General features: G+C 44.8%; 1 protein-coding gene across 6 annotated transcripts; it reads right to left on the bottom strand.

Annotated features, from left to right (window-relative positions):
- Positions 1–136: 136 nt before the first annotated feature.
- On the bottom strand, positions 137–27,096 carry MMS19 (MMS19 homolog, cytosolic iron-sulfur assembly component). 6 transcript variants are annotated; one of them, XM_070432575.1, is made up of 31 exons: positions 26,967–27,096; positions 20,906–20,954; positions 19,122–19,222; positions 18,243–18,328; positions 17,784–17,858; positions 17,299–17,368; positions 16,791–16,919; positions 16,638–16,699; positions 12,227–12,313; positions 11,738–11,812; positions 10,522–10,599; positions 9,955–10,093; positions 9,540–9,694; positions 9,120–9,198; positions 8,759–8,884; positions 8,488–8,569; positions 7,828–7,928; positions 7,574–7,723; positions 6,072–6,227; positions 4,659–4,758; positions 4,062–4,164; positions 3,852–3,920; positions 3,505–3,631; positions 2,983–3,083; positions 2,781–2,837; positions 2,450–2,636; positions 2,058–2,140; positions 1,758–1,922; positions 1,618–1,677; positions 608–708; positions 137–528 (listed from the first exon to the last, which is right to left on the bottom strand). In XM_070432575.1, the coding sequence occupies exons 1-31, from the start codon at positions 27,076–27,078 to the stop codon at positions 501–503; spliced, it is 3,093 nt and encodes a 1,030-aa protein (XP_070288676.1). In that variant the 5' UTR covers positions 27,079–27,096; the 3' UTR covers positions 137–500. The 6 variants fall into 6 exon arrangements, with proteins under 6 accessions (XP_070288676.1, XP_070288677.1, XP_070288680.1 ...); XM_070432576.1 differs by having other exon boundaries at positions 7,828–7,925; XM_070432579.1 differs by lacking the exon at positions 26,967–27,096 and having other exon boundaries at positions 19,162–19,222.
- Between the last annotated feature and the right edge of the window lie 402 nt (positions 27,097–27,498).

The raw sequence follows: 27,498 nt of genomic DNA, 5'->3' as shown, positions 1-27,498 counted from the left end.
GAGGCACTGGATGTCTTGAAGAATTCTTGGCTAATCTCTTTCATTACTGTTCTTTTCGCTTATACAGTGGCACTGCTGATTATGTGCTACTGAGGCATAAGTGGAGGTCAGGGGGCGGGAAGAGAATATCTGACAGTTCCATTATAAAAAGAAATCTTTATTCTTCAGCAGATATCCACACATGCACCATCCCTGGTCCTCAGGGCCACACTCATCTATCTGCATTCACTCCTCAGCAGCATATCTTTTTCTGACATACAAATATGGAAGAGTCTTTAAGATCTTTCTTCAAACACAAGTAGTCTCACACTCAGTTACTCCACAATCCATTAGAAACCAGGACTGTTTCTTGTACAGCCGTGCAGCAGAGGCCCAGCATTTATGCTGTATCTGTAGGAAAGGCAATCAGAGGCCAATGGTCTCCCTGCCTTGGCAAGATGGCTCAATAGTTAGTAATTCCATGTTAGATTGTCAGAACAGTCTAGACCAGGACTCAGGGCTCAGCTGCCGGGGCTTCCCAACAGAAACCTGTAGCAGAAAGAATGTTGGCAGCATTAGTGGTGAGGCTCATTTCAGTCCCATCTCTCCCCACGACCTAGGAACTCACCATTCTCCCCTGGCTGACACTGCTTCCTTGCGCACCAGTCTCTTCTTGTCATCCAGAGGTTTGGCTAAGGCCCGGATCACCTGTGGTTTGTACGGCAGCAGCTGCGGAAAAAGAGTTAATCTCAGCCTGTTTAGCCAAGGCAACCGAAAGAGCTGCTTCTCTGACCCTACAACTACTCTTGAGTCCTATTCTTTTTTTTTTTTCTTTAGAACTATGTTGTTTATTAATAGTCACTATGTAAAAGCATAAAAGCATCATCAGAATATCATGGGAATTTAATGCTGGTTAATTTCTTCTTTTTAAAAAAAAATTGTTTAAAGTATTACATATGTCTCCATTTTCCCCGATTGACCCCCCGCCCCCCACCCCGCCACTCCTGTACCCTAGGACAAGCCCCTGAGATTGGACAGTCTGTTCAGTGTTTGTCTCTGGATCTATTTTTGTTCATCAGTTTATGTTGTTCATTATATCCCACATATGAGTGAGATCATGTGATATTTATGTTTCTCTGACTGGCTTATTTCGCTTAGCATAATGCTCTACAGGTCCATCCATGCTGTTACAAATGGTAAAAGTTCCTTCTTTTTTATAGCAGCGTAGTATTCCATTGGTTAGATGTACCACTGTTTTTTAATCCACTCATCTACTGATGGGCATTTAGGCTGTTTCCAAATCTTAGCTAGTGTAAATTGTGCTGCTATGAACATAGGGGTGCATTATGTCCTTTCTGATTGGTGTTTCTGGTTTCTTGGGATATATTCCCAGAAGTGGGATTACTGGGTCGAATGAGAGTTCCATTTTTAAATTGAGTCCTATTCTTTAGTGATTCCAGAGGATGCTAGGTGACAGGATGACCATTCTGTGGTAGGATATTCAGACAAATCCTTGCCTATCTGTACCCTGCAGTTCATCACACAGCAGGGTAGTCAGTCATGCTTGACTAAGGCAAAAAGGTACTTCTCTGGCTCTTAGAATTTTCCAGGCCAGAGAGGGACACCTGAGGTACTCACCACAGGGGTGGGCAGGCGAGTGAGCGCGTGCATACACTGCAGTGCAGCAATCCGGACAGCCTGGAACACAACCATAGGGAGGTGAGAGGAGACCCAAGAAGGACAGCTGCAGATGCCAGAGGTGCTGGGGCTCAACGTACCATGGAAGGGCTGGAGCTGAGGTTCAGGAACTTGGTAACAAGGGTGTCAACATGAAGACTCATGACTTGGGGTGCTTCTTGTAGAAGAGGCTGAAGGCAGCTGAGGGTGGAGAGCTGTACCACACAGTCGGGGCAGGACAGGGCCTCCAGCAGCAAGGAAAGCAGCTAAGGGGCCACAGGAAAGGTGGGGATGACCACAGACGTGGTGATGAGCCTGCTTCTCCTCCCCTCCCCTCTCTAGCTCAGCTGGGGGACAATGGCTTGGTCCCTTGCTTAGAGGCTCTGGACTGCAAGGCTTACCGTGGGCAGCTCTGGCAAGAGCACAGGCTTAGGCAGCCGGTTAAGTACATGAGACAGACCTTTCAGGTAATTTGGCTTCACATCTGTAAAAAACAGAAGCTTAGGGGAGAAACTAGGCTCAGACATACAGCTTGAGAATTCAACTCCAATCTGATGACGCTGGGACATTAGCCTACATAGATGTTTAAAAAGAAAAAGAAAAAGCCTCTCAAGCTCAGAATAAGCAAGATCTATCCACCAACGGAAAAGAATGGGGTAAGAATCTGGAAGGTTAGCCCTTTAAGTACAGACCACACTGAAGAAGCACTGAGGTCCTAAATTATCTTACAGAATGAGGCCTGAGCCAAGGAGAGGCTTATAAATTTTGGGCCTTCCTTTTAGACTCTCCTTACCTTGGGGAGCAGCATGGAAGCCCTGGACCAAAGCAGGCACGTTATCTGTGAAGAAGCGCTGGCGGAACATGATCCGCACATCAGCATGGCCAGCACGAGTCAGTACATCAGTGCAGTCAGACATGAGCAGAGAGAAGCCATCAGCTGCTTTTGGGCCTAGTTCTGAATCACTCAGGAGGCCCATGAGCTGGAAGAAAAGAGAGCCTTTGAGGTACATTGGGAGAAGACTCCTAAATACCCAGGAGGAGGATGACAGTCATTTCTGGGAGGCACAGGATCAACAGAAGTTCTGTTTAGGTCCTACATTCCCTTGTCTCCAGACTGGACTTACCCGATCTGTAAGGCAGGAACTGAGAGGATGATATCTAAGCACTAGGGCCTTTGTTACCTGTAATCAGAGAACAGAATGGTCAGGGCATGACACAAGCACCAGAACCCTGAGAAGCATGCTATGCTTCCAGGTCAAATGGAGAAATTTTTTTAACCAGACATCATAATTGTGTGTTTAATGAGAATCCATTCTGACTCCTTACCCAGAGAAGCAGTGTGAAGGCCTGACTGCGATGGGCCCCAGAACCCAGCCCAGCCTCCACTTTGTCCACAGCCAGCTGTAGGAATTCATCCAGCTGTTGCCCTAAAAAGGAGAGAGGAAATGATGCAAAGGCTACATATTTTTCCTTTAACAATGAAGGATGTAAATCATTTCAGTGCAGAGCTCCCCGAGAAGCCACGAGAAGAGAACAATATCACTCAGCTCTGGAACCAGCACGAGAGCCTGCTATCCCTAAAGCGCAGGCTACTGGCACTGGAAGAGTTGTCTGCTCCCAATAAAGAAGGATCCCTGACAGCTCCCTGTAGGGAGCAGGATGACAGGTTAGACACAGCACTCTGCTTGTACCCCCTCATCTCTGTCCTGTAATGCTTTGTCCAAATGCTCTCAACTTGTCCCAAGGACTGTCCCCTGGGAACCCCTATTATATGTACTATTAGCAGGCTCCTTTTTAAAGAAGAATGAGGACTGAACTTCAAGATCCCATCAGGATGGCTTCCCGTACCTGCAGGGTGCTTGTTGAGGAGTCCTGCAAAGCACTTGGCAGCGGCAGTGGAGGAGAAGGGGCAACCCTGGCAGCAGCTCAGCTCTAAAAGCTCCCGCATGAGTTGGTTCAGCTGAGGGATTTCCACCTGCAGAAAACCTGGTCATGTAATGGACCCAGAGAACACTTTGAACTCACAGAGATAACCAGTGAAAGTGGCAGCAGGGCCAGGATGGACGAGAACTGCATTCCTCAGTGGAGAAGTAGATCAGCTTAATCTGCGACGAAGTTCAGCCCAGCAGCCACTTGGGATCCACCTCTCCTCGTCAGGGTTAAACTAGGGTAACTCCCCAAATGTGTTTACTTACATTTCGAGGCAGGGAGCAGACAAAGGCCATAAGCAGTGCAACCAGCCTCCTCTGTCCCGAGGAGCCATCCTATAAAGGAAGAAGAGCATTATCAAGCCTGTCATACCAGCCATAGGCTTATCGGTTCCAACAGCCATCCCAGATTAGCCCTAGAAATTTCAAGGACAGAAATCTCAGGATTCTACCCCATCTGATCCACCAGACCCTCACCTGGAATGGCTGGAATCTGCAAGGGAAGCTGTTTTCAGGCAGAAAGGAGATGTTGCCATCCAAGAAGAGGGGCACAATGCAGGCGACACTCTGGGCAGCTAAGCTAGGGGTAGAGCACTAGGTATCACCAAGGAGCTAGGGTTGTATAGTAGCCCTGGGGTTCCCATTAGAGTCACCGAGTCAATGGGTCTAAGCATGATCATTCACATACTCAACAATTATTAATTCAGCACATATATGCCAGGAACCGTTCCCATTCTAGGCCCTGGTGATAGAGCAGCAAGCCAGACAGATCTAATCCATGTTCTGGAGCTCACAATCTAGTGAGAGAACGCAACGTGTATTTTAAAAATGCTCCACAGGTGATTCTTATGCACATCTGCAGCTAACAACCATCAGTCCATGGTTCACCCGCTCCCATGGTCCATGGTGCTAAAAGCCCCTTCCTTACTTTGCCAGCAAAACTTACAAGACAAACAGCTGCCTCCACATTTGATACTGGGTAAAAGGACAGCTCAGAAGGCAGCTACCTGCTGCTGCTCCCCAAGATTGCTATCCTTTTCCCGGGGATCAAGCCACATCCATGATTATACTCACTCAGGGCTTAAGTGGGTGGTGGCAGTGCCAATGACAGACACCATGGCGGCCAACACTTCATCCTCCAACAGCACTTTTCTCATAATTGAGTGCTCCTTCTCTGTAAAATCAAAACAACAACACACACGCAAAACAACGCACACACAAACACAGGGCCATGACTATGGTTTATTTCATTTTATTTTTTAAAATATATTTTTATTGATTTCAGAGAGAAAGGGAGAGGGAGAGAGAAACAGAACCATCAATGATGAGAGAGTCATTGAGCAGCTGCTTCCTGCATGCCCTACACTGGGGATCAAGCCCACAACCTGGTGTGTGCCCTGACAGGGAATCAAATAGTGACCTCCTGGTTCATAGGTCCAAGCTCAACCACTGAGCCACGGGTGCCATGACTATGGTTTAGATAATTAGGTCCCGTCGTCATGACAGGCTGGACTCCAGTCACAGCAGCAGTGGTTTCTAACCGGTTCTGTCGTCGTGCTGTAGACCAGAGAGCCAGCAAGCACCAGAGCAGGAGTAGTCTAATGTGGGTACAGAAGCTCTTGGGAACTTTGTACACAGTCCTTAGACTGGGCAACAATGGAACATAAGGCCTGCTAATATGAACATTCTTAGTATCAGAAATAGTTATGTTAACCTTTTCAATAACTTAAAAGATAACATGGGTTTATCTTTATGGGTTTTCATTGTCATAGCAGCTACCATATATCAGAGCCCTTGACTAGAATCAAACCTGGGAACGTTTGGTCCGCAGGCCAACACTCTATCCACTAAGCTAAGAAAGCTAGGGCTAGATATTTCTCTTTATCTCCCCCTAATAAGTGAGGAAACAGAGGCTTAGAAAGGCTAAATATCTTCACCTAAGTTAGTGGTAGAGTTGAAGCTGAAACCCAACCAGGTTTACGTAACTCCAGAGCGGATTCTAACTAAACTAATTACATAGCAATTAAACAGGTGAAAGGTGTGCATCCTTTTGTTTTTTTAAAAAAATATATTTTATTGATTTTTTACAGAGTGGAAGGGAGAGGGATAGAGAGTTAGAAACATTGATGAGAGAGAAACACCGATCAGCTGCCTCCTGCACACTCCCCACTGGGGATGTGCCCGCAACCAAGGTACATGCCCTTGACAAGAATCGAACCTGGGACCCTTGAGTCTGCAGGCCGATGCTCTATCTGCTGAGCCAAACCGGTTAGGGTGGGTGTGCATCCTTTTGAACATTGCTAACATGAATGGATTTTAGTTCTTGCCATTGGCTAGGTTAGCACCCTTTGCTTGAAGCTAAATTGTAAAATGAGCCTCTGCTGGCATAACATGCAGTACCAGCAAAAACCCGAGGGTGGCAGTGCTGTCCACTAGTGGAAGGCGGAGGTCTGGAGGAGAGGTAGGAGGTGAGGTGGAGAAAGTTACCTGGCATGGAAGCCTGCACAGCCAAGGCAAGCAGGCAAGGTATAGCTGTCTGATGGAAATACCAGCAGCTTTCGGGGTCCAGCTGGCATTTTTCTGCCACCCGCTGGAGGCTCTGACAGACAGCAATCACTTCACTCGGTTCTGCAACCACATTCCCTGTGTGGGGAGAAAGGATTCTCTGTAAGGTATCCCTAAAAGCACTTCTAGGTATTTCAGATAGAGCAGATGGAAAGAACAGCCAAAGGTGAGTGACCAAGAGTGTCTTATTAAAGAGTTGAGTCATTTTATTCTTTTGGATGTTCTTTTTCCTCTATTCAGATTTCAGAGCTGAGACCTGCCAGGCTCTGCAGCAAAAGCATTCACACATTTTTTCTCAAAAAAAATTTTTTTTTATCATCCTAGAAGGATCATTTCCCCATTTTATAGAGAAGGAGGTGGCAGCTCAATGAAACTCCCAGTGGTTTTTCCAGGGTCACAGTAAGTGCAAAGCCAGGAATCTAACCCAGGCCACACTCTGAGTCATGTTTTTTCTACTGTGTAGCGGATCATCCACTGTTGACTGGATCTACCACAAGGGCTGGGCAGTGCAAAGTAGGGGGCTTAGGAATTAGTGAAGACCCATGGTGATCATGTATAGGTTTGTAGTACCAATTGCCACTGTTACTAGTGCCTAGAGTACTCTCAAACTAAAGAGTGTGTACTAATCACCCAGAGATCCTGTTAAAATGCAGATTCTGGTCCTGGCCAGTGTGGCTCAGTTGGTTGGAGGGTCATCCCATGCACTGAAGGATCATGGGTTTGATTACTGGTCATGTTGCATACCTGGGTTGCAGGTTTGATCCCTGGTCAGGACGTGTGCAGGCAGTAACCAATTGATGTTTCCCTCTCTCTAAAAAATCAATAAGATATATCCTTGGATGAGGATTTAAAAAAAAAAAAAAAAAAAAAAAGCAAATTCAGATCAGTGGGGCCTGAGATTCTGCACATCTAACAAGCTCCCAGATGATGCCCATGCTGCTGTAGCATGGCCTTAGAGTGGTACTTTTCATTACTGGCTCCAAATTAAAATCACTTGGGCACTCTTTTGTTGTTGTTAATCCTCACCCAAGCATATTTTCCCATTGATTTTTAGAGAGGGGAAGAGAGCGGGAAAGACAGAGAGAGAGAAAAATTGATATGAGACACATCAATTGGCTGCCTCCCGCACTTGCCCTGACCAGGGCCAGAGATGGAGCCTGCAACTGAGGAACATGCCCTTGACCAGGATCAAACCTGCGACCCTTTGGTCCAAGGGCTGAAGCTCTATCCACTGAGCCTCTTAATAATTACTGGTGCCCAAGTCCCATCCTTCCTCACAGATTGGTTTAGTTGGACTGAGTGAGGCCTAGGCATCAACATTTTATTTCAAAAGTTCCCATCCACTGCCTTGGAGGCATCAACTTCAAACCTGACTATAGCTCCCCATTCAGCCCGGCTCCTTAAAAATCATTCCTGGTACTTACCTTTGTTCATCTGGCAGAGATGCTGCAGCAGCAGAGGCAGGGTCTCCTTGACAATGCTGGGATGTGTTGATACAGCTGACAAGGCTTGCAGACAGCGCAGATGCCGGGAGCGTTTGGTGGGCCCATCCTCTCTAGCCAAATCCGACTCCCCTGAAAGCAACCCAGGAGACAAGGTTTCCCTGTGTGATGGCAAGCATGAAGGCCCTCAAGCCTCCCTGGGAAGGGGTGGGCCACGGAAGCTCAGGGACACATACCCATGCACAGCTCCTCAGCAAGCTTGGACACTAGGTGGCTGCTGAAGGCCACAGGGTAAAGAGTGGCCAGAGTGCCTGATGCTTCCAGCGCTGCCACCCTGCTGGGGACACGGGGCAGATGTGCATTAGTTGAGACTTGGTCCACCATTCTCTTGCCTAGACCTGCCATTGGGCAGATTCAGGAGTATAGTCTCCTGAGGCCACCTTACTGAAGAGCAAGACTCAAGTACCTAGTTGAACAGGGCTTTTTTTTGTTAATCCTCATTTTATATATTTTCCATTGATTTTTTTTTTTTTAAGAGAGTGGAAGAGAGGTGGGCGGGGTGGGGGGGTGAGGAGGAGAGAAACATCAATGTGAGAGAGACATATTGACTGGTTGCCTCCTGAATGCACCCCGACTGGGCTGGGGATTGAACCTGCAAACCAGGTACGTGCCCTTGACTAGGAATCAAACCCATGACCCTTCAGTGTGCAGGCTGATGTTCCAACCACTGAGCAACACTGGCCAGGGCTGGATAGGGTTTCTTAATGCCCAAGAAAAGAGAACAGTTCCATATCTCCAACCACTAGGAAGCCAGAGCCAAGCACAAGGCCCACCTCCCCTAGGCAGGAAGCAGAGCCCTGGAACAGCTTGCTCTATCTTGTTCTTTAGATTCTCACCAACTCTGGGCATCCTCTTCCAGGAAGCTCAGTCTATACAGGTGACCCACGGCCAGCTCCAAGTCCCCAGGAGACAGGAGATCTGTTAGAAGGGAACAGGAACCGCATCTTTCTTCCCCTGCAGCCACCACAACCCTTCCAAAGTCCCATTAGAAATCTCAAGTCAACCAGGGTTGCAGTGAGAACTCGGGAATTAAGACTTCTTTTCACTCAAGACAGAAAATCACAAGAAAGGGACCAATACCCCATCTTTTCTTTCTCTTAAGTGTACCTGGCTGGGCACCCAAGACAGTGAGGGTACGGATGCCAACAAGCTGAAGTTGGGTGTTGGGGTCAGTCAGGGCTGTGAATACCAGTGAGCATAGCTGGTCCTTGAAGGCACTCAGAGGCCTTTCACCTAGGGAGAGACAGTCCAGGTTAGAGGGAAGCCCTGACTCAGCAGTGACACAAAGACTGTTGGGGGTAGATTTAAAGCGCTTAATCCACTGAGTGTCCAGGAAGTACACTGGGAAAAAATAAACAGGTCCCACCCATTCAGTGGTTTGTTTTTATGCTACAATCTCAGAATGACAGGACCACTGTTCTAGACTCCTTATCCATGGCACTCTGCCTACTCTGGAAGGTGATCTCACCCTTGTCTTCAGAGCTCCATTTCTGTTGCAGCTTCAAGAAACCCAGGATCATTTCAAGGATTGTCCGCCGTTGGTTGCTCTGTAATGTTTTAAGGGATATTAGAGCCAAAGAACATAGGGTGGGGCAAAAGTAGGTTTACAGTTATATATGGAACAGTTTATTCTTATATTCTTATTTATTAATGTATTATTTTCCATAGGAACAACTGTAAAAGATTTCAGTCCTACTACTTTGGAAGTGGGGTGAATTATTCTTTTATGTAAGTGTAAGGAAAAGAGTAAACAAGGGAACCAGCAGTAGCTAATCAAAGCAAAACCCCAAATCTGCTATCTGGGCCTAAGTTCAATGCTTAGCTCTCTGTGAGAAAAGGCTCCTAGCAAGGGGTCCCATCATTTCCTGAAAAGACAGCGCTCCCTTACCTGACTGTGCTTGTGAAATTGTTCCAGCAGCAAAGGCAGTACATTGCTGGTGATGTGGTGACAGGCTCGGGCAGATGCACCTGCAGCTGCCTGCAACAGCTTGGCACTAGGCCACACCAGTTTCATGTCGGGTTCACACAGATGGTGCCTGCAGTCTGGAGAGGCAGCGCATCACATACCTGGGAGTAGGCTGAACGTGGCCTGCTTCCCCCGCAGTTCATCCAAGTTGGAGACTGAGGCAAGGGACAGTTTGCTAGCAGTTACCATTGAGTTAAAAATAAATTCAAAGTAGGGCTCCAGCCACCCCCGCCCCCAATCACTGAACATGGTGGGCTACGTATGAAAGGTCATTGGCCCTTAAGGAATTGCTCTCTGTTGTGCTCACTCCCCTTTCTGGCTTCCATGGCTCTGTTACCCTGTAGAATGTTGCTAAGGAAGAAGTCAAGGACGTCCTCAGCATCAGCCCTTAGCACAGAGCGAGACAAACACGCAGTCAGGGAGTGGAGGGCTGCTAGGCCCTCGGCCTCCACCCGCTCACTTGCAGTCTGGAACACCTGTCAGGGAGGGATCCCATGGCTACTGAGGTGAGCCTGCACCAAGTGCGACCCCCACCCACCTTCTGCCTATTTCCTTGGGGGTTGGGGTTAAGAACCTTTAGGGCATAGCAATGGAAATTATTCCCTTAAATGAGTTTCTTCTTAATTGGTGTATTCTCACCAAGTCCTTAGCACCACGGGGATTCACACACATACATTTTGAAAAAGAGAATGTCAACTGTGAGCCACCACTGGGATGCCTTATCTTAGGTCTCTCCCTTTATCGCTCTATTCTGCATGGTGACATAGGCACATGACTATGTCCCATTGCTTGCTTGTTGAATAACCAGGCACAGCAACAGATGGAAAAACACAGGGTGAATTATTTCCCCTGATGCTTGACAACTGGGAGTTAACAGTAGTGAGTTTATCTAAGTAACACTCACCTCTCTGCGGATAGAAGCCCAAAGGCTGGGGAGGAAGTCCTTCAGTTCCTTCTGTCCGTACACAGCACAGCAAGCATTCTGCCAAGAAAGTGAAGGTATTGGCTAACCAACACTACCTATCTCAGACTTCCTAAGATAGGCAGATACCTCAGCACAATGGCATCTGAAGGAGCCTGGCTCTCAGAAGATTTTATTATTATTTTTAAAATATCTTTTTATTGATTTCAGAGAGGACGGGAGAGGGAAGGAGAGATAGAAACATCAATAATGATAGCGAATCATTGATCCGCTTCCTACTGGGGATTGAGCCTGCAACATGGGCATGTGCCCTTGACTAGAATCGAACCCGGGACTCTTCAGTCTGCAGGCTGATGCTCTATCCACTAAGCAAAACCAGCTAGGGTTCAGCTGGATTTTATAATACTAATACCCAGAGCAAGAAAAATAGGTGCTCACCCTCATTGATGAAAAACGAGCATCAAGCCAAAACCGGTTTGGCTCAGTGGATAGAGCGTTGGCCTGCGGACTGAAAGGTCCCAGGTTCGATTCCGGTCAAGGGCATGTACCTGGGTTGCGGGCACATCCCCAGTAGGAGATGTGCAGGAGGCAGCTGATCGATGTTTCTCTCTCATCGATGTTTCTAACTCTATCTCTCTCCCTTCCTCTCTGTAAAAAATCAATAAAATATATTAAAAAAAAAAAAAAAGAAAAAAAAAAGAAAAACGAGCATCAAGAGGGAGCCCTGTTCAGCCTTTCCTTGGTGGCCACTCAGTTACTACACGACAAGACAATACGCAGCTGGGGCCTTTAGGTCAACATGTAGGCCCAGATCAAAACAACAACAACAAAAAACATGTAGGCCCAGATCCTGGTAATCCCTCTTTAGAGGCCCACTGAACTGTTCCCTGGCTCTCCAATAATCTATAATCCGTTAGCACCCCTAATTTGTCTATAGTGGTTCTCAACCTTCCTAATGCTGCGACCCTTTAATACAGTTCCTCATGTTGTGGTGAACCCCAACCATAAAATTATTTTCGTTGCTACTTCATAACTGTAATTTTGCTACTGTTATGAATCCTAATGTAAATATCTGATATGCAGGATGTATTTAGGCAACCCCTGTGAAAGGGTCGTTCGACCGCCAAAGGGGTCGCGACCCACAGGTTGAGAACCGCTGGTCTAAAGGCAGCTGGACCCTAGAAGAAAAATCACTCACCAGAGTCTGCAGAGAATCCAGCTTGGCACTCAGAATCTCAGAATCCACCTTTTCAATCAGCAGAGGGAGCAGGAACTGTGGGAGAGACAGAGGAAGAACTGAAGTCTGAGATAGGTAGTATTGCAGCCACACCAAGGCCAACCATGTCCCCAGGGCAGGTGCTACACCCAAGAGCTCTTCTTATGACTTTAAGCTAACCTTCCTGCCAAGATGAGGCCAGACCCCCAGTTACCTGAAAAATGGTTGACAAATCTGTAGGATCTTAAAAGATAGCACTAGATAGGGATTGGATTACTATTTTAAAGAAGAGATGGTAAAGTTTTTCAACATTGAAGGTCTGAAACACTTCCCACACAAGCCTGAGGACACTTGCAGGATGTCATACCTTAGAACGTATACTGGATCTTTCTTTTCCCCCATACTTTTACAGTTCTTTCCTCAGAGCCTTCTGTGGGCTGAGGCTACATACGCTACTGTGGGCAGACCTACCTCAGCGAATCGTGGTGTGGAAGCCAGCACAGCTCGGAGACTCAGGATGAGATCGTCTCTCTGGATACCATGAGGATCGTTAGGTGGCTGGTAAAGGGAGAACGGCCATGTGTTTGTATAACTCTTTGAACACAGGCTTGAAACTGACAACCCAAAGAACGGAGTGGGATATTTACAGCCAATCTATATGATACAAGGCTCCAGCAGGAAGACATGCTCACTCTTACCTGTTCCTTGGGAATGTTCGTCTTTGGAGAATTTATTTCCTATCTGAACACATGGTTTCTATCTGATCTGTCATCTCATCATTCAAAGATAAGCATCATTAACTCTCCGGTGCATTACTTTCTTCTCTCCATATATATTATGACTGTGTTAGTAGACACTCTTTCCCTTTAAAATATGTACTTTTAAATCCCCCTTTCATGGACGTTTCTTTTTTTTTTTTTTTTTTAACCCTTTCAATAAGGTGTAATTCTGGCAATATAAAAATCACTGATGTTTTTTGCATCAAGACAGCAGACTGAAAACATACACCAGCTCTAGCCGGTTTGGCTCAGTGTCGGCCTGAGGACTGAAGGGTCCCGGGTTCGATTCTGGTCAAGGGCACATAACTCAGTTGCAGGCTCCTCCCCATCCTGGGCCTTGGTCAGGGCTTGTGCAAGAGGCAACCAATTGATGTGTTTCTCTCACATCGATATTTCTGTCTTCCACTCTCTCTAAAAATCAATGGAAAAATATCCTCGGATGAGGATTAAAAAAAGAAAAGAAAACTTGCACCAGATTTTCTTTTCTCTCTTTAGAAACTCCATGAAAAATACAGTTAAAAGGATTTTCTTTTGTTTTTAAAGATATCAAGTTAAAGGTTGAAGAGAACAGGATAAGAGATATTAGCAACAAAGTTGTAGAAGCTGAAAAGCAGATGGGTAAGAAGAAAATGACTCAGTAGAGCCCCAAAAAACAGAATCCTCAGTAGGTTTGGGGAAAGCTGAATAACTACCCATATACAGTCCTTGGAAAGCTTAGAAACTGGCAGTAACAAGTACCTCTGGAATTTCAGAATTCTCTCATAAAGTAACAAAACAAAACAAAAGAAAATATGAAAGAAAAGGTAAGAGATTCAATAGTCTCACAAAAGAATAACAGGAATTCCAAAAAGAAGAAATAGAGAAAGCAGACAGGAAGAAATGCAAGAAAATTTACTAGGACTAAAGTACACGAATTTCTAGACTGACAGGACCTACCAAGTACCCAATACAATACATGAAAACAGACCCATAGTAAGGCACATTATTGTGAAATTTCAATATTTAGGGGGCAAAATCAAACTTAAAATTAGGGAGAGAAGTAATTATAAAGGTTTGTGAATCAGAAGGAACTTAGACTTCTCCAAGGAACTGAAATCTATAGGTAAATGCAGAAATGCCTTCAAAATCTTGGGGGGAAAGAATTTCCATTCTTGAATTTTATATCCATACTATCAACAAGTGGGAGGAAAGCATGAAGACATTTTAGATTTACAAAATCTAAAAAAATTTCATTTTTGTATATCCTCTCTCAAGAAGCTAACCAAGGTTGCACACCACCACAATGAGGGAGTAAACCGTAAAATGAGGCATACATGCACACAGGAAATAGGAAATCTGATCCAAGAGAAAGGATAAAGGAATCCCTAGGATGATGGTGAAGGAAGATTCACTATCTACTCTGCATTAGGAGTAGAAAGCAACCAGTTGAGACTGTATGGCCAAGTTAAGAATAGTTTTACATTTTTAAATGGTTGAAAAAAAATTGAAAGAATAATATTTGTGACGTGAAATTATATGAAATTTATATTCTTACATCCATAAATTAAGTTAAAAAAATTCTTATTTTTTAATTACAGTTTACTTCCAATTTTATTTTGTATTGGTTTTAGGTGTACAGCGTAAGTGGTTAGACAATCATATACTTTACCAAGTGTTTCCCCAATATTTCCAGTACCCATTTGGTACCACATAGTTATCGCAACATTGACGCCATAAATTAAGTTTTATGGCAATACAGCCACTGTGCCATATTCCAATGTCTATGGCTGTTTCTGTGCTAGAACAGCAGAGCTGAGCTACAAGAAACCAGATGGCCTGCAAAGCCTAAAATAGACATTATCTGGCCCTTTAGAGAAAAAGTTTGGTAACCCCTGTTCTACAGTGAGCATACAGATATAGTGAAAGTCAAAGGAACTATCATTTATACTGATGTGATCCGCTATGATGATGGCATATGGCCAAAATGCATTGATAAGACCATAAAGAATATTTCTAACACAGTGATACTAAAAGCCAGGTGTCTCTATTTTAATTGACAAGAGCTTTCTGCTTCCCATAGGATGCAATGCAGAACACACACAAGTCTTCTCAAAGAAGAGAAATTCTCCTGTCATTATCTATATAACCTTGTTTTGCCTAGAATGTCTCTGAGAAAATATATAAGCTATTGGGAACAGTGATTATCTCTAATGGGAAAATGTGTGGTGGCTATAAAGGGGTACAATGCATAATTCTCTATACTTTAAATGTTGAATCATGCTCATTTGTGTTAATTTTAAAAAAAATGAATGACATACTCTTCCCTACCCCCAAATTATAAATGCATATATTCCAATAATTCCACTTTTACGAATTTATCCTACTGTTATACCCATATATACGTGAAATGATACATGTACAGGGTATGTAAATTGTAGCATTGCTTGTAACAGCAAAAGATTAGCAACCAACCTTAATTCCATAAAGGACTAGTGAAATTAATTGGGTATTTCCATGCAAAGGAATGTTACACAGCCATAAAGAATAACACGAGCTAATATATATACTGATATAGAACAGTTTCCAACATATACTGTTAAGTGAAAAAGGCAAAATATAGGAAAAGTGTACATACATGTGCTACCACTTTGGGGGGGGAGGGGATATAAAACATTTGCTTATATATGGATGAACAAGCTCTATATAGACATAATTGATAAAAGTGGTTGACAGTGGAGAAGAAACTTGAGAGGTAGGTTTTTTTCTTCACCTTTTGGATTTTGAATCACGTGAATGTGTTATCTTCTCAAAACAAATACAAAATAAAACAAAGCAAAACCAAGCCTAACCAAGAGCTTTCAAAATTTTAAAGCTACACATTCTGAGTTAGAAATAGTGATATTTATTACAAAAGAGACGAAAGGAATTTCAGGAGAGAGGTGGCCCCAAGCAACATAATTTCAACTGTAATAAACTGGTAAGAAATTCCCTATGGCAAAGATGACTGTGTAACTTTAAAGCAATGAGATTCAATATTCTGATGTTGTTTGTGATATAACTCCTTTCATTTCTTCCAAACCACTAATGCTTGCAGTGATGAGACCATGAGTATCTGGAAATAGAAGGGAAATGAAGATAGAGAAAGGGAGGAAGGTCCAAGAGGGTCAGAGCAAACACTTCCTGTACATACTGTGCTCAAATGTTTCTTCTTTGATTTGTCAATTTGTTTCTACTGCCTGAGACGCCCCAGTGGACTCCAGGATCATATCCTAGACATCCCTCAGAAATCAACTGAAATCCTAACTATCTTATCTGTGAAGTCAGTTCCTGCCTACTGTAGCTCACATTGAAATCTGTCTTCTCTGAAAAACTATAACACCACTCATTTCAGTCTATAATCTCATATTGTTACTTAAATGTTTCAGCAGTCAAGGGCTGGAACCATGTTTTACAATACTGTAGCCCTCAGCATTAAGTACACTGGTAAAGAAGTTAAGAATCCCCCTACATGCCTGCTGAATTGAATTCTTCCTTTGATGGCAAATGTTTCTCCATTTCCCAGTTTACTAAAATTACGTTCCCTCAATGCCTAGAACTGGGACTGGCAGATAGCAGGCACTCAACGAATACTTAAAAATGTATATATTTTACTGTCAAACTGCAGCGGGAAGGCCGGGGAGGGTAGGGGGGCAGAAGAGGTGGGTAAGAGATCAACTGAAGGACTTATATGCATGCATATAAGCATAACCAATGGATATAAGACACTGTGGGTAGGGGAGGCCAGGGGATTGTCAAGGGTGGGGGAAAAAAGGAGACATATGTAATACCCTTTGTAATACTTTCAGCAATAAAAAAAAAGAAAAAAAATATTTTAAAGTTGATTGCAGAGAGGAAGGGAGAAGGAGAGATAGAAACATCAATGATGAGAGAGAATCATTGCTTGGCTGCCTCCTGCATGCCCCTACTGGGATTGAGCCCACAACAGGGCATGTGCCCTGTCTGGGAATTGAACCATGACCTCCGGGTTCATAGGATGATGCTCAACCACTGAACCACACCTGCCAAACAACGAATATTTAAATGAATGAGAACAAACCAATGAATAAATGAAAGTTACTACTTACAGGGGTAAAATCAATAGGGAAGTAACAGGATGTCACTTCAAACAACTCTTCCACAAAGGGTCCTAAAGCAACGGAGAAAGAATGAAGTTGACTTACAAGCTTCACTCATCTCAACAAACCTCCACCACCTAATTCAAGGCTACAAAGATGTACCGAGGCTATAGTCCCTGGAGATGAGGTCATGGACAATGCGGAAGGCCACCAGAAGGTTACGGGGATCCTTTTCTCCATCCATCACCTGGATGAAGCCAAAGGTGAAGTCAGCTCCTAGGCCCTTCAGCTCTGGGGAGGAGAGAACAAGGTCACTACTGTCCCATGGATAGAAAGTTGGGCTTTCTTTTGGCTTGTGTTCTCCCTCTACTACCACTGCCTCCCCTTTCCTGCCTCCCAGAGAGAGGACCCTTTTTGTTTCCCTATTACTCAGTGAAGAAGAGATGTGCAACAATACATAACTGTTATGGAGGTAAGAATTTAAAACAGCCCAATTCTACCCTTCTTTTACTTTACTGGGGAGTGCGCAGACCCCCAGTTTCCCTTTATCATTCTCTCTGAGTACTGGCTCTTCTATATAACCCCCAGGCTAAAATGAGTCCTGGTATTAGGGGGGTGGAGGACAGGATGTAGTCACTTTTCAGATTTCCTAGAGAGCCTTGCCTCTTACCTTCTTCCCGGGTTCGCATAAAGTTGGTGATAATACTGTAGACTGTGTGTCGGTCCACCTGTGGCAAAGACTTGGGGTGGGAGAGACAAGAAATAAATTAAGAAAGTGCTCAAAGAATAACTCAGCTGACACAACTACTTCCTGCTTTACAATCTCTTAAGTGGACAGTGCTCTTTATACCAGTATAAGATGGACCGAAGAGGAAATGCAGAGAAAGGACAAGGCTGTTAGCCCAGCACTACAGCAGGGGGCCAATAACCACAAACTGTCTGCGGTGTGCCTTACTTTTTTTAGATGTAAGAGGACACAGGCCAGACACAATGGCATGCCTCCCTCTTCTTATACAGTAGCAAGGAACAGCATGTTAACATGGTCAAAGACCTGAAAGAGTTGAGAACTTCAAAGGCAATTATTTTTTTGCCATCTAATTCTAGTTATGTGAAGGGCTGGAAGATAGAGAATACCAAGTGGCTGTTATCACTCACCTGTACATGGACCTCCTGGAAGATGGCTTTAAGCACAGAGACAGCCAGCCCTGGGGGCAGGGTCACACACAAGCTCTGGGGGGAAAGAGGAGGTATGTGAGCACTGAGGGAGTTCTAGCACAGCCTTCAAGACACAACCCTAATACAGGCCTAATTAGCTATAGTGGGAATCACAACATTCAGATTCAGCAAGAGCAAGAAACACGGTCCCTTTTCTCAAGTTGATTAGTTCTTTGCAGTACCTTCCAAGTTGGATCTGAATTTGTCCCCAAAGGATACTTTTACTTTCTAAAGTAAAACAGACTAAGAACTGAAGTGAAGCTGGCTGACACCAGCTCAGTCCCACATTTGGGCATCTGTTCCTCAGCCCTCAGAGTCTCACCCCCAAAGGGCAAAGAGAATTCACTGGAAAAGGGCTTCTGCAAACATGATGTGTAATGGGAAAAAAGGAGAACTCACAAGTGCTCTCAACCCCTGGAGGACAGATGGGATCACAAGATGATGGTCCTTCAGCCGGTTCTCATAGAATAGGATGAGGTGTACCACTGCACAAACCAGAAATTCAGCCATTAGTCCACACAGGCTGGAGGAGGGCACATCAGGGCTCCTTCCCAGAGTTTCTGAGGGCTATTACTGCTTGGGCTTCACCACAAATTTCCTCCTTCACCAAGAGGTATGTCTCATGCCCTCCCATTGAGGGTACTTTGATTAGGCAGGAAAACAGGCGAACATCTTTTATTATCCATTCATAAATAGGCCTACCGTCAAACCCATGCTCAACCCCAGAACAACCTTTCCACAGAACTGGGGCTGCCAACTTTCTCAAAGGGCCAAGATTGTAAATATTTTAAGCTTGCAGCACATAGTATCTGTCACAATTACTCAACTTTGCTCAATTTGGCCGCTGGAACATAAATGCAGCATAAACACCAGGTAAATAAATGGGTATGGCTACATGCGAATAAAACTTTATTTATAAAAACAGGCTGAAGTTTGCCTATAGAAGATAAATAATTTGTTGGCTTTTTTCCTTAGGACTTCAAAACACTTTGATATTTCACTTCTTTTCCACTCCATCTATGAGACACTACTTTGTCCACTTTACAGAGGGGAGGATGCACTGAAAAATACTGTCTAAAATCAAGACTGTCTTGTCTTCTGTCTTAATCCTTATCATTTCTATGACATATACCCGTGAGGAATGAAGACCTTGAATTAGTAGTTCACAAATGCCTCTTACCCTCCTACCCCTCCCTCCCTGTAATGGCTTGAATAGACAAGGAAGGCCTTGCTTGGCTCATCAATCCAGGGAGATACTCCTACTAGTGATGCCAGTACCTTCCTTCTCCAGGAGCAAGGAGTGACACTGGAGTAGCACCTGTGACAAAAGCTGGATTCCTCGTTCCCGAGTTCGGGGTTCTGGATTCTCTAGAGAAGACCTGGGGAGAAGTAGGATAGAAAGCTTGACATTACCTAGTTCAAACTTTTAAAGAAGTAAATATTTTGCAATTAGTTACACTTACCCCCTGGGCATGGAAGCCAGCAAGGAAGGTATTCTGGATTACAAATAACAGTAAGACCAGAGCCTAAAGAGCCGGTTCCCAGATTGATCTGGCATCATTAGAGGATCATGTTACACCACAGCCACCAGAAGTGCCCATCTCCAGGCACTGACTGGGTACTGGGCTTTCTCTTTCTCCCCTGAATTGTGACATTCCTCTGAAACACAGCTTAGCAGCTACACATAGGGCTCAAGAGATGGCTGGCAGCTGCAGTTTCAATCAAAACAGGAGGAGAGTAAATATATTATTGCTAAAGAAGAAAAGCTGAGAACATCCACCAAGGTCCTGGGGGGGGGGGGGGCGGGGACCACAACAACTTTGTAGATAGGAACTTGTAGAAAGGTCACTGCTCAGAAGCAGAAAACTGTGCATTTAAAAATAGACCAAGGCACATTTATTTTATAGCAGGATTATTCAGAATAGCCAAAATGTGGAAACAACCCAAATATTCATCAACTGATAAATGGTTAAACAAAATGTGGTATATCTATACAACAGAATATTATTCAGCAAGAAATAAAATACATGCTACAACAGGGATAAACTTTGAAAACACAATGCTATCTGAAAGAAACCAGACTCAAAAGGCCACATATGGTATGATTCCATTTATGTGAAATGTCTGGAATAGGCAAATCCATACAGATAAAAAATAGATTCGTGGTTGCCAGGGGCTGGGAAGAGGAGGGAATGAGGAGTGACTGCTAATGGGCATGGGGTTTCTTTTTGGGTTAATGAAGATGTTCTAAAATTGACTGTGGTAAGGGTTGCACAAATCTGTAAATACACATTTTAAAATGGTGAATGTTATGATAAGTGAATTAAATCTCATAACAGTGTTATTAAAAAAAAGAAAAAGAAACAAGGCCAGAATAGCCTGAGTAGAAAGGCCAAATGGTTGCTTATGTGGAAGAAATGCATAATAGTGACCTACTTACTCCCAACATCCCCAACCCACCCACCCAATGGCCATGACTGTTAATAACCTTTGCAATTAAATGGTCTACCAAGTATGAAATATGAGGAAAGCAGGCATTAGACTACAAGCACATACTTCCTCTGATGCTTGGAATATCTGATTAGGACAATGATCTTCCACCTGTTTCCCCAAACCTTTTCCTATAGTGGGTTCTGGTGCAAGGTCAGCTTCCTAGCAATGCCCAGCAGGGCCCAAGGCAGGTCTGAGTCAGATCCAGGATGACTAGAATCCCATGGGGGCAGGTGGGTCTTAAGAAGCATAGGAGGAACCCCAGCTCTAATTAAATAATAGTTGATGGTCTTCAACCAACCACCTCATCCCAAACCTGTGGGCTGATCCAGGAGCTGGTGGCCCATAGGCTATGTGCTCCCAAAACTTCCTTAGGAGCCTTAGGTGGCATGACATTTTTTTTAGGAGAAACAGGGGTTTAACCTGAGGTACTGGTAAGAGGGTGAGTGGCTGGGTTGGGCTACAATAGGAAAAAGTCAGGACCAATTAGTTCCAGGAAAGCAGCATTACACAAAACAACTTTTTGAGGCCAGGCTAGAGAAGGGCATTCTCGAGCAGAGGCTTTTTCTTACCCAAGGGCTTCCACCACTTGTAACACTGTGTAGCTTCCAGATTTCACATCTAGAGGAAATAAAAGAAAGAAATATGAAAAAACAAAAACCCACCCCAGGGTTCAATGGCTCATAGTGGGGCCCACTATGCTTGCCAAGAGCCCCCCTATATAAGAATCATTACTCTTAACATTCGAATATGCAGCTTCAAGTATAAAAATAGAAAAGTAATGCACATACAGGTTATTCATTATAGAATTATTTACAATAGCAAATGACTGCAAACAACAATGGCCATCAATAAGAAACCAGTTAAATAGATTTTAGTACATCCATACAATGGAATTCTCTGTAGCAACTCAGAAAAAAGTGAAGACTGAAGAAATCACACACACACACACACTCGCTAATAATGGGACAAGAGCTAAAAGCAGAACAGTGCACAAAAGTAGTATATATTTTTGCACTAATGCCATTTTTCTGTTCCAGGACCTAATTAGGACTACCACACTGCAATTAGCCATCATGAATCCTTAGTCTCCTCTGTTCTGTGAAAGATTCTCAGTCTTCCTTGACCTTGACATTTTATAGAAGTATTTCATAGAAGGTCCCTCAATTTGAATTTGTTTGTGTTTTTTTTTCATTTATTCATAAAACTTACTGTAAGTCAGGTACTGTGTTAGGAGCTGGAGATAGAAATAAAAACAGGGAGCTTTTAATAAAGAGCCCACCATATGTTGGGGCAGAAAGACATAAAAACAAATCACAGTATAACAAGTTTAATATTACCATCCTATATAATAAAAGCCAAATATGCAAATTGACCGAATAGCGGAATGACTGGTTGCTGTGATGCACACTGACCATCAGGGGGCAGACACTCAATGAAGGAGCTGCCCCCTGGTGGTCAGTGCGCTCAGCCAGAAGCCGGGCTCATGGCTGGCCAGCGCAGCTGCCACAGCAGGAGCCTTTCCCAACTCCGCAACAGCACTACTGAGTGGCAGCAGCAGACACAGTGGGCCGGGATGAGTACGACCAGCGCTGCGCCTGGCCCCGACTCGGGCTCCTCCCTGGCCTCCTGCCACTTGGCGCACTGCCACATCCCCCAAGGGCTCCCGGAGTGCAAGAGGGATGTCTTATTGCTGGCTTGGGCCCGATCCCGGTGCTGTTCTCTGTAGAAGGCAGTCTGTCTGAACAACTCAGTGACTCAGGGAAGTGCAGGGAACTCAGGGTGAGCCTGCCTCCGCGCTTGATGGTGTTCGCAGGACAGACCATGGTGGTCCAGCCTGTGCATGTGCAGTAGCTGCTGAAGCTCAAGCAGCAGGCCGTGCAGCAACAAAAGGCCATCCAGCCACAAGCTGGCAGGTGGACATCCCCCGAGGGGTCCCAGACTGCGAGAGGGTGCAGGCCGGGCTGAGAGGACCACCCCCCACCCCCACAGTGCACAAATTTCATGCACCGGGTCTCTAGTAGTGATATAAACAGATAATGGGTTAACATAAAAAAGGAGTAATATTCTTGGGTTTATGGGCCATTCCTCACTAACTTTAACTGAGTCATTCTCTTAACACTATAAATTCTCCCAAATAAAAAATATCTGAAAGTACTGTTAATTACATACTTGGACTCCTGGGATGAAAGACGCTAATAAATAGTTAATTTAACTAAGGGTAGCCTCAATGGCATTAAGGAAAAATGTCAAAGTTCCTTTCCCTATATAGGTAGGCCTAAGTTTTTCCAATGTGTCCTAAGATTTGCTCTCTAAAAATGGACCTATTAGCACCTCCTAACTACCCACACTTTCCTCAGCAGGGCACCAGTTCCTGTGGGGCACCGAGTGCGTTAAAGGAGTATTTATATGAGACTGACATAGAATGCACAATCAGACCTCTGTCTGATGGAGTTGCAGCCTCTTGAGACTTTGGAGTAGCAGCCAGGGAGGGGGGAATATGTGAAGGAGTAGGAGAAAGAAATATCCCAATCAGGATTCAGTTCTATTCAAGCTCTCCAAATGTCCTTTCTGATGAGGATGCCACACACATTTCTCAGAACTATATTTTAGTGTTGTTTAATAGTGTAACAATCTTTTGGATTCAGGAATAGTAGTCTCCTCAAGGAATCACAAATTGTGGACAATACAATATAATAAAGACTGAAATGAAGGAAAATCCAAATAACTAAGAGGAAGAAAATTTATATCCACCACCTGTAAATTCAACGTGTCCAAAAATCACACTGTTCGAAACCAGCAGTCCCCAACTCCATTAAAAAAAAAAAAAAAATTTTTTTTTTTTTTTAATTGATTTTAGAGAGGAAGGGTGAGGGAGAAAGAGCTAGAAACATCCATGATGAGAAAGAATCATTGATCAGCTGCCTCCTGCAAGTTCTCCATTATGGATCAAGCCCGCAAGCTGGGCATGTATCCTGACCAGAAATCAAACTGTGACTTCCTGGTTCATAGGTCAATGCTCAACCACTGAGCCATGCCAGCTGGGCCCAACTCCATTTCTCTTTTGCTCATTCTCAGGCTTAAAAATTTGGGGTCATCTTAAGAGTCCTCTGTCTCCTTCAAGCCCTATAGTTAGTCCTCAAATTCCACAGATTCTTCCTTCTCTTATGTCCATTCACTTATGTAGTTTTTTACAGCACATCTACTTATGCTGGTCTCCAGGAGACTAGTGGTAGGAATAGGAGGGTAGGATGTGGAGATTGTGTACAGAAATAGCTACTAAGCAAGTCTGCTAATAAGTATATGAGTGGTTGAAAAATAAGTACCGTAAAGATTATGACGTGTGAGATGATGTCTGGCTGCAGTAATCAGGAAACACTTGGGGGACAGGCAGTGAGCACTCAAATCTGGCCGTGGATCCTAAGTCTAACTTTGATTAGATAGAGCTAGTAGAGGGAACTGGAAAGGAATGCACTCAGGGAACAGCAAATCAAGGTGGCTGTCTGGAACTAAAGGTCCAGGAGAAAAGTGGTGAGAGTAAAGGCTGGGGCCAGGCAGTGGCAGCCTTTGAATGCCTGGCTGAGAGCCTTTCTCCCTTAGAATGCCACATCATTTCTCTTCCATACTTACACCTTTACATCTGACACCTACTTTCATCAGGAACCCAGGTAAAAAACAAAGTTGGTGGAAACTGCCTTTTTGATCACAGCATGTTCCTTCTGCATTTACAACCTGTAGGAGAGGCTGCGGCTGTGAGTGGCTGAATGGATGCTGATCTCTTTAGCACTAACAAAGCTTGATTTAGGATGGAGGATTAGAAAGTACATCTGATTCTAGGGACACTTCAAAACTCTGTCAGCCTTCAACAACCCTGACTCGGGCTGTGGTCTAAGATTGAGAATATCAATTTAATCCTTCTCAAATTCGCTTTCACTATGTGACTCCCTTGCTCAAGGATCTACAATGACTGCTATTACCTCACACCCCTCTGCCTGGAATCCAAAGTTATGCATAATCCAACCCCACCAAACCTTTTAAACCTTATATTAATAACATTTTACTTATCTGTTACTACCAACTTCCTTTCTTAGAAGGGTTAAATTACAACAGGGCCAGTGTTAGTCTTAGCTGAGCTGAGTTAACTCTAACTAGACCAGCTGTGGGCAAACTACGGCCCACGGGCCGGATCTGGCCCGTTTGAAATGAATAAAACTAAAAAAAAAAAAAAAAAAAAAAGACCGTACCCTTTTATGTAATGATGTTTACTTTGAATTTATATTAGTCCACACAAACACTCCATCCATGCTTTTGTTCCGGCCCTCCGGTCCAGTTTAAGAACCCATTGTGGCCTCAACCCATTGTGGCCCTCGAGTCAAAAAGTTTGCCCACCCCTGAACTAGACAATAGTTTAGACTATTTATTTCAGGCAGAAAAGTATATAAATTTTACAAAGATATTTATAAGAACTTGGCATTCCTTAATCATGTCTTATGTTTTGAATTTGAAAAATTCAAAATTATTATGCTCATAACATATAAATGTGAAAGAATAGTTACAACTAACACTGATATAGCAGTGTTCTTTATCTTGGTTGGGGGTAGGTGTATGCATTTTTCAAAATCAGTAAACATACATTTAAAATTTGTATATTTCATTGAACATAAATTTTACACCAAAATAAACTGTAAACAAACTCTAGTTAATAATATGCCTACCAAAGTATTTGGGGAAAGTATACTGCTATCTACAATTTAAATGGGTGGATAGGTATGTGATGCAGCAAGTTATATTAAAATGTTAATGGCAGAATCTAGATGGTGGGAATATGTTTCTTATGAAATTCTTTAGACTTTGCTGTAAGTTTGGAAATTTTCATAAAACACTGGGGAAAGTGACATTGATAATGCACTGTACTTGTTCATTGTAAGCACTGATAACACCCTGCTTCATAAAGCTGTAAGCGGTTAAACTTAGTGGAATGGCAGCATCAGGCATTTGCTCCTTGATGCTCCCATGCCACCTTGCACAGACTTCTTATAGTTTTTTTCATGGTGTAGTGATCAGCACATATGTAGTCTAATTTGTATTTATATTCCTACTAGAGGCCTGGTGCACAAAATTTGTGCACTGGGGGAGGAGTGTCCCAGGTCTCTTGCAGTCAGGGAGCCCTCAGGGGATGTCCAACTGACGACTTAGGCCTGCTCCCCATTCTCAGTGCTGCTGAAGAGGCGGGAGAGGATCCCACCACCGCCGCTGGGCTCACCAGCCATGAGTCCAGCTCAGGGCTTCTGGCTAAGCAATGCTGCCCCTGTGGGAGCACACTGACCACCAGGGGGCAGCTCTTGCATTGAGCGACTGCCCCCTGGTGGTCAGTGCAAGTCATAGTGACCAGTCATTCTGCAGCTCAGTCAATTTGCATATGAGCCTTTTATTACATAGGGCTAGAGGTCCAATGCATGAAACTTGTGCATGAGTAGGCTTGCTGGCACTGGCTTCCCTCTGGCACCCAGGACGGGGCTTCCCTTGCAGCCCCAGCTTCATCTGAAAGGTCGTCCAGAAGGACGTCTGGTCTAATTAGCATATTACACTTTTATTATTATAGATTGCTTTGCACCTGTTTGGAGAATAACATGTGTTCAATAACGATGAAATGATTTAGTTAAAAGTGGAATTGCTAAGGACCAAAGTATTATACTTTCTGCAGATTCACTATATTCACTGATCACATATTCTAAAAGTTAATATGTTCAATTTTCAAGGGATATATCCTTAACTTTTCCCCAAGCACGAAAAATTGCCAAAAATAGGCAAAACTCCTCTGTATTTGTGAGATTATTTTGTAGTCTGTTACTTAACACGAGGTCTAAAGGCCTCCTAACATTCAATAACTTTTAAGTTTTTTTTTTCTAAAAGAGTGAAGTCTCAGAATTCCAAGGAAATCTGGAATTTGTTTTATTCAAATCCTAGATAAGCTGTCAGAATTAAGTGATTCCTGAACTGGTCAAAAAAGCAGGAAACTTGAGATCTGGGGGAAGGATAAAAACCACCACCACATAAAAAAGTTATGAAACAAAATTAACCAAGAACTTTACGAAGAAACAGAGGGAAAGTCTGGAGGAGGATACGCAGAACATCACAGACTCCCCCAGGCTGGCTTCCCTTCTCTCCCTTCAGTTACAGCCAGCCCGAGCCCAGGCCGCCGGGCCACTCCCAGCATGCCGCGCGCCTGGGGCCGAAGCCGCGAATACACTTCTCACGTCAACCTCCCAGACACAACGTGCTTTCGCAGAGTGAGCACCGGATGCTAAACTGGAGCCTCTGGGTCTGGGCCCCGGTGTCCCACCTGCCTGATCTGCGAATCTCTTGCCCTCGCTGGGCCTGTTTCCTCGTCTGACTCTCCTACGTCGGGCCGGCGCACAGGGTAACTCAACGAAGATGAGGGGCGTAAAGACGCTTTAAGGAAGGTGCAAGGGACTCTCAGCCTGTTATGGCTCTTAAGTCCGCGATGCTCACAACCAGTCCCAGACCGATCTCTCAAAGTCACCGCTGTCCCTCACTCCCTTCCCGCCCGGCGCCAGTGCCGCTCCCTGCGGTCGGCCCCTTGCGGAAGCCGCGAGGCGACGTCTGCCGTACCTGCAGCCACTTGGTCAGCGGGGCCCTCCTGCTGACCCATGACGAAGTCGTGCACGAGGCCCCACAGGGCACCCGTGGGCGCCACCGCCTCCAGATCGGCGGCGGCCGCCATGACGCGAACTAGAGATCGTGGGAGGGGAAATGGGCTGTGGCGCGGGACGGGCCTCTCGGCGCACGCGCCTCCTGAGCCAATCGCCTGGCGAAGGCTGAGGGGACGGGGCGTTCCCCGGGTCACGTGCTTGCCGGTCCTGGCGAGGCAGTTCCCGGGAGGCTGGAACGGCCCCTCCCCGAGGGCGGGGCCCAGGTCGGGGAGGTGGCTGCTGGGCTGGCAGCCGGAGGCCATGGAGGGCCAGTAACTTCTGGCCAGGCTACCCCGGAGACCGGCGGCGGGGCGGGTACCTGACTGGGTGGGGCCGAGGGGCGGTGCGCACCCTGGGGGAAGCCAATGAAAAAATCAGGCCCGGCACGAGGGGGCGGTGCCGTGGGTCACGTGCGCACCTGCGGCCGGCGGCCCAGCGCCCGCACCGCGAGC

This window comes from Myotis yumanensis, unplaced genomic scaffold (assembly GCF_028538775.1).
Source record: "Myotis yumanensis isolate MYYU_CA2020_CCGP unplaced genomic scaffold, mMyoYum1.0.hap1 SCAF_13, whole genome shotgun sequence".
Classification (NCBI taxonomy): Eukaryota; Metazoa; Chordata; class Mammalia; order Chiroptera; family Vespertilionidae; genus Myotis; species Myotis yumanensis.
This window is presented reverse-complemented; position numbering and strand designations above follow the sequence as displayed.